The sequence below is a fragment of the Centropristis striata genome, chromosome 7, assembly GCF_030273125.1.
Source record: "Centropristis striata isolate RG_2023a ecotype Rhode Island chromosome 7, C.striata_1.0, whole genome shotgun sequence".
Lineage (NCBI taxonomy): Eukaryota > Metazoa > Chordata > Actinopteri > Perciformes > Serranidae > Centropristis > Centropristis striata.
Genome location: NC_081523.1, coordinates 26,606,858 through 26,619,967, shown reverse-complemented (window position 1 = coordinate 26,619,967; position 13,110 = coordinate 26,606,858). Strand labels below are relative to the sequence as shown.

The window sequence follows — 13,110 nt, the reverse complement described above, 5'->3', positions numbered from 1 at the left end:
AATCACTTTCATCACCATGTGCAACAAATGCGCAGGAATTTGTCATGATGTCTTTGTCGCGGCGATATTTCACAGGGTTTCATCGTACTCCCTGACACGCGTGGCACAGGGACAGCTGGACCTCCCATGTAGTGCAAAGGGACAGCTGAAGACATGCTGTCAAGCGAACAGTGCACTGTTTCTGATCCGCTTTTCATTTGTGTACAACAATCCCAGACTTCAGCCACACACTGCTCTGAAAAGCTGCGCTGACATCGCTTTTGAAAAGATTTCTTTTAGCATGTTTTATCACATTTTCTTAACTTCATAGACTAATCTGCTCAATGGCTTTTAGGTGTCCAAGAGCATCTCTATAATTTTTTTTTTTTTTAAATAAAAGCTGCAGCAGAGTTGGCAGGGATCACACTGGGCTGTCTGATGTGTGATGTTTAGCAAGGGGGGGGGGGGGGAGCATGGGCGTGTGTTTATAGTGTAACTTTTGCTCTTGGCAGTCCAGTGTCCACACTGCTCGAGATGGACGTCTGGTATTATAGGATAGCCGGATTACAAGGCTACAACTCCTCTCAAATACAGCATTAAATGTAGTTATGATACGAGGCTGTCTCTGGGAGTTATCTGGAAATAGCCACTGGTAACATTATAATAGCTCTATCGAATAAAGCTTTTAGGAGGCAGCGGCGTAGATGACAACTGCTTGGGCTCTTATTATTGAACCGTCTGCACTGTTCCATTACTAACTGCCATAATATGAAAGCGTGCAGATGTGATCTTAATGAAGTGGTAGGGTAGCCTTAAAACTAGTGGAATGCTTAATGGAGTGTTACTGAATCATCTAACTGTGTAGTGTTTGGCTGTTTGTTGGTGCCATGCACTTTTAAAAGTCTTTCTTCATCCTAACTGAAATATACAGCCTTTAATTTTACTCATTTGCATTTTTTCTTTAGAATGTATATGTAGGACAATGCTTTAATACATTCATTTTGTACATTTACCCTTTTGGCTAACTGCTCATGTGCATTTTCCCCTCTCCCCCTCAGGTATTTTGGAAACCAAACGCCTGGAGATCGTCAAATCATACCCTCCCATTGACCAGGTGCTTGGCAACGTTACCTACTACGCAGCAGATTTACCCATATGGTGGCAAGTGCCTCAATATGTGCTGATAGGAATCAGCGAAATCTTTGCCAGCATTGCAGGTACAGTTGTTCAACATCTCCTGTGTCTCATTTAGCACCCCAGTCAGGTAGACATGATGATTTAGACTAACAGTGAAATACAGTATTCTCCAGTGATTAGCCTCATGGTTTGAGCCAGTCTGATTTAGCTCCACACTGAGCCAGTCTGAAAGGATTGCGGGCAAAAAAAACGGCAGTGCCCAGAATGCAATGAAGAATAATGTGTAAACTCTTTTTGAGCAGTTTGTTTGAGTCATTGCCTGCAGCAGCTTAATGTGTTTGTGGCTTGTAGTCCCAAGTAAATAGCCCAACAAGTCGATCGATAATTGATTATCCTGATTTTCTCTCACCCTTGCAAGATGCTGTTCAGTGATGGGACATTTTATAAATACAATGTGGATAAAGTAACCTTTTAAAATTGGAATGATGAAAGCTATGGCTTCGCCTCTGTTTGTGACCATTTGCACATTAGCACTCCCCCTCTGCTTGCTGTCCAAACAGATACAGTAGATAATAAGAAGGATGAATACACAGATATGCACCTCACACTGTACCGTGTATCCCTGAGGCTAACATCATCATAAACATCATAACATAAACTTTTCACCTCTGTGTTCACAGCCGCTGTGTTGACATTTACCACTATGAACTTAAATATATAACAGTAAATCACAATGTGTGTCTTCCCACATGCTTGACAGATAATACTGAGAAATTCTACTGAAAGTTCCACTTTTAATTATCCAATTATCGCACTTCCCCAGCCGACACACTCTTCATAGAGACAATTTACACTTGAAAATACAACAGATAAAAAGACATGTTTAATTATCAGTACAGTACTTTGTGGGTGGTGACAGTTAAATTTGCCTGTAGACCAAAGAGGCAGAGAATCCTAGACACCTTATGAGAGTGCAACCCATCAGCTATCACTGTCAGAAGCATTGTACAGTGGACTCTAATGGCTGCAGGAACAGAGAAATAGTCCTTGGCTTACTGTAAAGCCAACAGTATATTCCAGTGGTCCGGCTCATTGATTTGCAAGATTGCCCACAATGGCTTCACACAACCAGCGATATTGCTTCCATGATGTAAAGGGTATAAAAAAAAATCTTCTCTCTCTCTCTGTGGAGCACAAACAAAATTTGATTAACCCCCGTTGAGGTGTTGGGGTGGCAGCCAAGGTTCTGAAGGCTGACATATCTAAACCTTGGCACAAGCCACAACTATCTGCATGACTAGGTACCTCTTGGAGTGAGTGTGGGTAAATTAACTCTTTCTTAAAGTTTTGTAATAACCCTTCTACTTATTTATTGTTTTGTGACCTTAGAAGCTTAATGGTCAAAGACTTTGTGAGCAGCTTAAATATTTTATGTGCTAACAGAAGATAGGAGAATTTCTGAGAAAATCTAAAAATCTTCAGGGGGGGATTGCTTGATACTGATTTTTCATGTCCATTTCCCTCTCTTAAACAAGTAAGCTGTTACTAATTCATTTTTATTGGTGCACTTTGCTAAGCCTAGCCATAAAAAAACATTGTGTTCGAAACAAATCACTCTCAAAATGACTCTCATGCAGTACTGCTGCTGCTTTTTGTTTCCAACTTGGACCAACATTTTTCACTGGAAAACTAATGAGCGTCTGCATGACTTAAGTGACGACATACCGTTAGACGTGGTGACAGGTTTTGGCCGCACATGCACATCTGATATTTTACGTATGTGCTATATTTGCGTATCAGCTTGTGTCTGCAGGACCTTCTATGCGGAGAATATAACTGAGGCTTCAGGAATGTGGTCCAGGTCTGTTTTTGAATTCATAGTTGTTTTACCCTTGCTGCCCAAAGAATTCATCCCAGTAAATGTCATTCTTAAAAACATGCTCATCAATATAAGGCCATAATCCTTCAATGGAAATGTAGCCATATTTGCTTTTCCCTGGAGAAATAGATTCTCTGTTCCTCTCCAGAACATGATTAAAAAGAAAAGCATAGAGTCAACGCAGGTCAGAATAGTTCGTGCCGGTACTGTCAGCTGCATACTTCTTTTTGATTCTTTAAGTGAATCAGCTGAAAACTGTTCAGCAAGCCAGCTCCTTTTTTTCCGTTTCTTTTTCTGTGAGCCCTGACCTAAACAGGAAATGCCATTTCATTAAAAGCTATGAGAAGTAATGCCCCATATTGCCCCGGTAATGCAATAATGTGACAAAGTGAGAAATTGCTCTAAGCTTGTATCGTATAGCGGCTGCAAAAATCGAGACAAGAGTGAAAGCAACAGCAACAATATTCTCCTTTATTAAAAGAGGGGAGTTTGTGTCTGTGAGAAACGCACTGAATGTGATACAGAAATAACAGAAATCTGCCTCGTATCATGTTTATCTATCTGTTGTGTGTCTATAGTTGTTTCTGTCTGCCTTTATGTTTTTTCCTCTACAATCATGATCATGCCTCCAGGCCTCGGTTATCTTGGAGATTTGAGTGTGTTAAGGCCTGTAGCCATGATTGAGTCATTTTCCTATTACTACGGGTCATGCTTGTAGGCTCTTCTATATAGCTTTCACTTTATTTCTATATCAAGAGAGAAGATTGAACCATTAATATTTAAGACATCTTTGTCCTCACCACAGTGGAAGAATTATCTAGCCGATCCAGTCACTGCGTGTTTGCACAAATCAACATTCACATTCATTATCCTTAAGTTTAAAATACATAGATACTGAAATATGTTTAATAAGCTTGGGTATTATAAAGCCCTTGAACAGAATGCTACTTTAAAACACTGGAATTTGCACAACACTATCAGGGTCCCGATGAAAGTCAAATCCAGACATAACAAAGCTATAGGGATCCTTAAAATAAACTTACTCTCCTCTCTCCCTCCATACCATCCCACAGGGCTTACTTCAAGGAAAATTGGCTGACAGAATTGTGACATATGTCTGGTTAAGAGGAGTATTTCCCCTTAGTCTTCTTCTGTTTGAATAAATCTGTTTAAAACCTCCGGTGCCATCAAACTTCCTCGCCGCAATCCGCAGTCTGGTAGTACGATGGGTAATTCTTTGCTTATACACCACCCAAGTTTGTCTGCTTTCAGGCAATAAGAATATGCAAAAAAAATTAGCAAAATTATTCCCTACAGTTTAATTATGTATTGCACTTTTGAAAATGTTAAAGGCTAATGTTTCTTTCTAAGAAAGAGAAATCACCCCTCCAACAATCCCCAAGGGAAGAAAAAAATATACATACATTTTAAATCCAATGTTCTTTTTTTCTCTCAAATATTCCTGCCCTTTGATCGAGAAATGTCAAGCTTACTTCGACTCCTTCTTGAATTATTGTTGTCACTGACAGATAAGAGCTGGATTTAACATAATGTTAGGATGTCGGTCTACTGCCCTCTTTACCGTGCGCTATCTGAGAATCCTCACCACCCTTTGAAGTCCCCTGTGATATGCATAGCTATTGACCAGTGTTTTCTGCTATCAAAAGGTTAGCTTCAGATATAAACAAATGTATCATTGTGAACTTTTGGAAAGGTCATCCATGCTTTCCACTGAGTAATAACCTTATGTTTGCCATGCTCTTATCTTATTCCTTTTTTTTTCTTTTGCACAACTAGTGCAGGTATCTGTAAGGAAACTGCTCATCACATTAATTTGTGCTATGCCCCCCTCCAAGGAAGGTCTTAAAAAGGCAAATGTATTTAACTGCAGCTCCCTAATCTCTCCTGACAGATGTTGCTATAGGGCCTCATTTGAAAAATCACATGTTTGAGGTGCCATGAAATTATCAATGTCAGCTTGCAGGCAGACAGATCTTGAGGCAAAAAAGACACATATTTGATGTTTTTTTTCCTTCCTCATCTTTCTTTCTCTTAGGTCCCTTGCCCATTTTCTCAGTCATTTTCTTTCTTTCATGACACAGTAAATACAGAGTGATGTGATTTCCAAAAATAACTGTTTGAGACCAGTACCAAGCACAGTAGATCCCCCAACAATGGCACTACAAACCAGTGCTAAGCATGGAAAATTAGCTGCCCAGCAGCTGCCGAGGATGCCTTTTGGTCACACATAAAATATACTTAAAGGAAAACAGTCATTGTCAGCAAAATCCCATCATATTACAAAGATGCATTAAAATAGATATTCTACCCAATAGGGTAAATGTCACAATGCCAGAAATGTAATAGTTGAGACCACCAGTGAATTTACACAATGCTTAATAGAAACTCAAATGTTTTTGATTGTCAAGTGAAAATGAGTCATGTACCATTGACTTGGTACTGAAGCATCAGCTGTTGTGACATCCCTATTACCCAAGTACATAGTGTTAAAGATTACAATATACATATTATACCTTGGCTGTAGCATGTAACGCTTTCTCTTTTATTTATTTTTATTTATTGCAGGTTTGGAGTTTGCCTATTCTGCAGCCCCCAAATCCATGCAGAGTGCCATCATGGGGCTCTTCTTCTTCTTCTCTGGAATTGGCTCCTTTGTAGGCTCCGGTTTGTTGGCATTTGTCTCTATCCCGATAATCGGCTGGATGTCATCCCACAGAGACTTTGGTAAGAAAATATGGTAGCTTATATATCCATAATACGTGCAGTCATTGTTGCAAACCACACACACAATGTATAAAACATTGGTTATGCAAAGTTTCATGAAAATCCAGCCAGTAGTTTTTCAGTAATCCTGCTGCAGACAGACAAACATACAAACAAACCAAATTGAAAATATGGATGTGAATAAAGCAGCTATAATGGATATTTCTAGAATAACAGATCAAATGACTAAATGTAATGTGAAATGAGTCGTCCATAGTGCTGGACCCTTTTCTGCCACCCAGACTGAGCTTTATAGCTTCTTTTAGCTCATTGTGTGGACTTTTCTCACCATTCTGTCATTTTCAGTCTCAGCAGGCAGCAGTTTTGAGCGCTCTAAAAACCCACTGCTGAGCACCAAACAGCCAAAGTTGGCAACCAACTGGTGAACATAGTGCAGCTTTTCGAAACTGAAAAGCCAGATATTTCCCCCAGAGTTGGTGGAGACCGTGCAGAGAACATTTAAAAGCCATGTTATGTCTGAATTCAATTATTGAAAATGATATTATTGTGATTACATTGACTAATATTGCAATTGTGACATCTAGCTATCAACTATCATTAGTGAGATTTTCTTAGTATATGATTGGTGGGCCAGGACATCTCTGCAGCTCCACAATATTTATTTCGATGCATGTTTTGTCTTTAACAAATATTGCACCTACTGCATTATGGATATTGCACTCGTCCATATTGCAATTTCGATAAAACTCCATTTTTGTTCAGCCCGACATATTCCCTTAAAATGTGATAATACGTCATTGTTGTGTTTACAGTTTGTTTCTGGTGTAAAAAACCAAATCGGCAGGTTTAAAGTTTAAAATGTTTTTATGCAATCGAACATCATTTTATATCACTTCCATAATAATACTGACATTATTCTCAATAGGGGGCTTATGTTAAAGAAGTTGCATAGATTTATATCAAGCTTGATAGTCCTGATGTTGCACAAAAACTCATAGAAGTTCTGGTTTGTGCTTAAACTTAAAGAATGATCTCTCTTCAAAATATCTGCAGCACAGAGGTGATGGATCTCTACCCATACAGTTTTCTCAGGGCTGTCCATAATCCCCCTGAATTGAGCATTACACTTGTCAAGCCTGCTGTTAGATGCCCGGTGCTTGTGGATTGCACTATTGACTTTGCACATCGACTGTACGTATGGACTCGTAATAGAATTGTTGATATCGATTCAGAATACACAACATTTTTTTCAGAGGCATACCTTAAAAATGCTTATAGCCTGTGCTGATTTAAAATCCACTTAAAGGGTTGGTAAATTAGACGCAGAGAGCGGGGAGGACAACACCCTGCGCCGTTCTCTTGTTTTAAGAGTGTTTTCCATAATAAATAGACATGTCAGACTACCGACAAAAGGTTTGTGTAAATCTGTCCAAGTGGTAGAATGAATAGTGTGGTCGTGGCAGCAGATGGATGGGCTCCCTCGCGAGAGGAGGCTCCCAACCCAGATGCACTTTTCCCTGAGCATGCGGTAAATAAGCCAACACTGTAAATTGTTTACTCACAAACACCTAATAGCTCATTAATACAGTGCGCTGACAGGTAGGGGAGGTACTTTTGATGATGTTAGCACAGGAAGATGCTTGGCACGCTTCATAAATCCATCCTTTGCTCAGCCTTGCTGCACTTGAGGGGCAGTTAAACTCGAGCCGGATTGCCTGTGAGACTTCTTTTGCTTTCCAAAACAAGTCATTTAAAAGGTGAGTTGCAGAAATGGAACAAAACATCCTCCTGGCCACTGATAAAAGACACACGGCACAAAGCTTAAGCATTAAGTACAGTTGGGAATCACGCAGTTTGTTTTTGTGGTTGTTTTTCACAGTTTGTTGGATGTTTAGCTTCTTCCACATCTCATGGCTCTCTAGGTGGAATGGATTCAACTTATTTCCATGGCTGCAGGCAAAAATGGTGTGCAGTAAACAGCATCATGGGTGAGCTGTGCTAAGTTGTACTGAGCTGTACGGGCCTGAAGACAGATGAGCAACATTAATCACAGGCTGGGGGTCTGATTACATAGCCCTGGATCTCTTAAGTAAAGCTGTCCCTGGAGCGTTACACGGAGATGGCACTGCTAGTCTGGCATCGCACTGGTGGATGCGCAGCTCTCCTGGCGTGCTGTTGCTCCATTTCTTCCTGCTTTGCACTAACACAGTGCTAGTCAGAATCAGTAAAGTGTTACATTACGTCCATCATGTCTGTCCTGTGTATTACCAGCTGGTTTGTAAATGGTGAAGATCAAGTCTTAAACTCTGAGCTTGGTAAAGACGACAGAGAAGACTGCCCCCAGGGAATGCCCATACTCCACACACCATGTGGTAATGAATACTGGAAAGAGGTACAAACATTAAGTCATCCCCTATCAGTTAAGCTGACAACTTCAATTTCAAAAAAGTTGGGGCTGTGTAAAATGTAAATATAAAACACAATGCATCAAATTCAGAGTGTGTATATATATTTGCAAGAAAAAACAAAAGTTTCCCAGTTTGAGCATTAGATATTTTGTGAAATATCAACCAAAAACTACGCCAAATATCCATTCAGTGTTTCCCCTATATGGCTGTCAATCCATGAATGAATCAAATGTCTGTTTAGTTCACATGTCCATGATAGCAGTAGGACAGTCGAGTGTCTGTTATCTAAAGTGCTAAGGCCAGTTGAATGGGTGATTCATGCCACGTTTCCCCAATCCGCCTATTGGATGGGGATTGAGTGCTGTGCTCTTCCCTTATCTGTAAGGAAAACGTGATTAGTTTCTTTTCCTCCATTTTCTCTGCTTAATAATATGCAATGTTGGCGGGAAGCATGCAGGTGGTAATGACAATTAACAAGACAACGTTGTCGGTTACAAAACAGGCTTGGTAGCTTGGGCACAGAGAACATCTCCAGTTGTTGTTGGGGATTTTTTTGGCCTTTTTTCCCCCTTTTATTGAGCCCATACATTTTTTTAAAAAAATGTAATGCTTTGTCAAATGAATCTTTAACTTGGATATGATATATTATTATATCCCATTGCAGCTATGTTGCAGCCTATTGGCTCAATTATTCTGTGTCATCAATTTGTGCCTAACATACCTAACCTGTTTTGTAATTAGTAGCTTACGGACAATGTTGTCTTTGTGAACTGTCATTGGTACCTGCAGGCTTCCCACCACTGTTGCATATTACTAAGTGGAGAATGAAGAGGAAAAGCTTTACAGCTAATTGTACACCCAATGCACAGGAAAAGTTTAAACTATATAATAATGGATTAATTAAATAAAATAATACATTACAGGCATTCATTAAAAGAGAATTAATGTTCCAAATGTGACAACCTTTTAATGAAACTTAATGATATGAAACTTTAGAAGGAGAACAAAGAAAAAGTCCTTGTTCTTGGAGTTCTATGTGTCCATCAGTGAATGACTTTCCCATGTGGCGTGTTGGAGTGAATGACCACATGTGCGATTGAAAGGTCCCTGGCATCAGCCTGCAAAGCCGTAGTGAAAATGGTTATACAGTATTTCAGACACATCTGCTCTCAAACTTAAAGCATAGTGAGCTCATGTGTTGAAATTATTGATCTTTCAAATCCCACGGTTTCCCCACTGTAGCTACATCTGGTTGAGTAGTCATCCATCACACGTTTTATTTGGTATTTTTTATAGGCCTGGTGTAGAACACCATCTCATCCTTTCCTGTCAGAGACAGAAAGGAGTCGTTTTAACCTCATAAGCCAAGTCGATCAAACATCAACCTTTTCTTTCTTCACCAACATTATCTTTTGCACATGAGAAGCTTTTTTGTTTCTAGAAAATGTCTTTTGTTGCATTTAATGTGTTCTTTGTAGGCGTGTCACTCACTCAAAGTGAGGTTTTTGTGAGCAGCCATAGCCACATGACAGGAAACGGCACCTTTTTCTTTGACCGGCGTTCAAGTCCCGACTGATTTTATATCAGATGTCTGGAACGTGTTCAGACATTCTGAGCAAGCTGACATTCGCACATCCTGCTCATGAAGTGTCAGATCACACTCAGTGAAATGTCAATGTTTTAATGGAAGCCTTTAATGTCACATCTGGCAAATTTAACATGAGTTCTTATTCTGTCTGAAAGGGCTTTATTTGAAAATATCTATTTTTTGCTGCATGTGTTCAACATGTCAGAGACAAAAGAGGGCAAGTAGAATTAGTTAGAATTAGCATGTTGCAGCCATGTAGAAAATTTCAGCATCAATCATAAAGTTTTTATGAGCAGGACAGGAGAAAATAACTATATTTATTGCCGAAACAAACATGCATTGATTCCCTCTCGACTTCATTCCCAGGCAGAGGATGGCATTGAAAGCATCGAAGCATTAAAATGTTGGTTCACTGCACTGAAGGTCTGGATCAATTGATCCATTTTCAAACCTTAAATTGATATTGACCCGTTTCATCTGGACTCACATGGTCTCCTCAAACCCACTCGTAGGTAAATTGTCTTGCAAGTTCATATCACTCAGATGTAGGATGGCATTTAGTGTAATCACAAGCTTCACATTTATTAACTGTAAAACAGGACCACATATAAAAATCTCTAAAACATTGTGTCACAACGCTTGCTCCATAAAACTCTGGTTTTCACTAAGAATTTGCCTTAAAAAAAACTGTCAAATATTTATGGGCTTCATGAATGTGTTCTACAGCAAGTCCTTGTTTAGTCTTTTGCTGCTGTAATTAGCCTTCCATATTTTTTGAAAGTGGTTAGCAGCCAAGTGGGCCCTGGGGGGCGGAGGCTGAAAGGAGGAGGTAGCGCCTAACTTAATGTGTAATGAAATTAGAGCAAGAACCATTACATAAACTGAAATCTTGCACAATTTTCTGGACTGTTCCAAAAAAAAAAAAAAATCATGTTGCTTTTTTTCCAGGCCTCTTTTTTATGTTGTGGGTCCTAGTTAAGTAAGAGTAAGGAAATGTGGAACAAAGGTTGAGTCCCAGTCATGATGGTCAGAATCATCTTAAGGCTGTGGTAACAACATTTTCTTCAGCAGGAGAGTAAATATGTCAGGAGGAAATATCAGTTTTTGTTACATGCCTCATGCTGACAGTGTTGAATGTGTTCATACTGTCTGTATTCTACTCTAAACTGATGTATGAATATTATACTAAACGCTCTGGATATTCCCTCGATGTAATTTGTATGCAGTATTCCATGCTTTTTGGAAGCGATACTGCTCTGTTAATTAAGACTGCAGAGGCAGACTTGGTTTAGTATCTGTTAAGGGGAATTATCGATTGAAAATACAAGCGCTCTCGCTGCAAATGCACTTCTCTTTTTCCTCCCATGCTCTCCTGTCAAGCACATTGTTTTGCACTTCATGAATTATTCAAACACTTCACAGTTCTTGATCTATTTCTCTCTATTTAAACTTTTGATCGGATTAAGATGACAACAAAATAAGTTAAAAGTGTGACAGGGGTCAGAGTATCAGGTTTTCCATTTGCCAGTCATTTCATTAATGTTCTGGCAGAAGTTTACACAGTCATCAGCCAGCTCTCTGTTCCTGGATCAAAGGTTTCAGGCTTTAGAGATGGCCCAGTGCATCGGGCATTGATGGATAGGACGGTGTTTCTTTCACCTTTTTCTAATTATCCATAAGAGCATGCATACAACAGAGACGCTGAAAACAGATATGCACAATACACCTGGTGACATTACAGAGCGTGATCAACTCTACTGATCACATTTGGTCATGCAAAGCTCCAGGATCACTTGTCTCAAATGAGTTAATCCTGTTCTTTGATCAGAAGCAAAGCACGCCTTGTTAGAACATAAAGGTTTCTATGTTAGTTGGAGATAGGTTGTGACACAGCTGCCTGTAATGCAGTGAGGTGGATGTTATACAGACATTTGGTGTGAAACAGTGGCATGTGTTAATCACAGCATTATGAACGTGATGTATGTAAAGTTTGCATTTGTAGTTGGCATTATGGCCAGTTATGTAAAACCCTGGGTTGGCAATACTGATGGGTTGATCAGTCTGACACATTGTGTGCAGGCAGAAGTATCTCAACAACTTTTGGATGGATGTTATTATTGGATGAACAGTAATAACTTTAGTCATATCCCTGACTTTTGCTCCTCTGGCCAGTCAAAATATATTATTTTAAAGTAATTTACTTAGCCGTAATTTGTTATTAATTATAGGGAGAATAAACATGACATGCAATTGGTTTTTTTCCAGCTAATTAATTAATATCTAAAGTCAGCTAAACATAACACATAAGATTTGGAATAGGAAGAGAGGGACAAAAATTACATTTTTATGTATCGATAAATAAAAACAAAATATGTATTTTGACCACATAAACAGATATTTTTCTAGGATTTCAAGGACAAATATTATTTCAAACCTATAAAATGTTAGCATGCTAACATGCTAAATTCAGGTGAACAAATTATACCTGCTAAGCATAAGCAGTACAACCGCCAACAACTTTGCCCAGGCCCTAACAGGAGGAGGATCATTTAGTTGAAGCAGTAGAAAGCAGATTGTTGGCATTTCAGTGGAAAATTGGTTTTGGACTGAGAATAGAGACCCGTGTCAATCTGCTGCAGTATAATGATGGCGTCCTTTCCAACTTCTATGTTTCATGTTTAATTCTTGAAATCCATTATGAAGTGAAGTAAAGATGTACAATGTAACAATTTAATACATGAAACGCGGTGCTTGAAATAGTGTAGGATCGATGGGATCATATAAGCTTATTAACCATTTTATATATTTATGATACAAGCTTAGAAATGATTAATTTATATCGTCACTGTACTAATTTCACTGTTCACAAGAACACCACACCATCTGCTTCTGACTGCAGATTTTTGCCCGTGTGTAATGCCGCCTTGCCTCTGTGCACCACCCAGACAACAACATGACTACCTGGAGAAGCATCTTTCCATTTGTTGAGCTATTGATGTCATGCTTGACTGTGATTGGAACAGCTGTGTCACAGCGATAAGACCAGCGATGTGACTGGCTGAGACTGTATTTATTAATCACCACACCCTCTGATCTATACTGAACTTCAGCCAGGCCTTCTGCACTTAACGCTGCTGCTCATATATGAACCAAAATAGCAGGGCGGTTAGTCACCCCAAGACCTACTGCTTTGCACTTCTTTCTACAAGGGTTTGTTTACCTCAACTCTGCTGTATATTTGACTGAGGTTGAAATCACCAGAGGCCCCACAATACAATATTATCACGATACTTAAGTCAAGACAAGCATTATTGTGATAATGATAACATATATTGCGATATACTGCAATATATTACCTTTTTTCAACTGCATAT

General features: G+C 39.3%; 1 protein-coding gene across 1 annotated transcript in view; it reads left to right on the top strand.

Annotated features, from left to right (window-relative positions):
* slc15a4 (solute carrier family 15 member 4) overlaps nucleotides 1-13,110 on the top strand; it is a 28,527-nt gene that overhangs the window by 10,767 nt on the left and 4,650 nt on the right. The window contains exons 7-8 of the mRNA XM_059337606.1: nucleotides 1,038-1,196; nucleotides 5,582-5,740. Coding sequence (XP_059193589.1) covers nucleotides 1,038-1,196; nucleotides 5,582-5,740 — 318 coding nt within the window. The remainder of the gene's footprint in view (nucleotides 1-1,037; nucleotides 1,197-5,581; nucleotides 5,741-13,110) is intronic.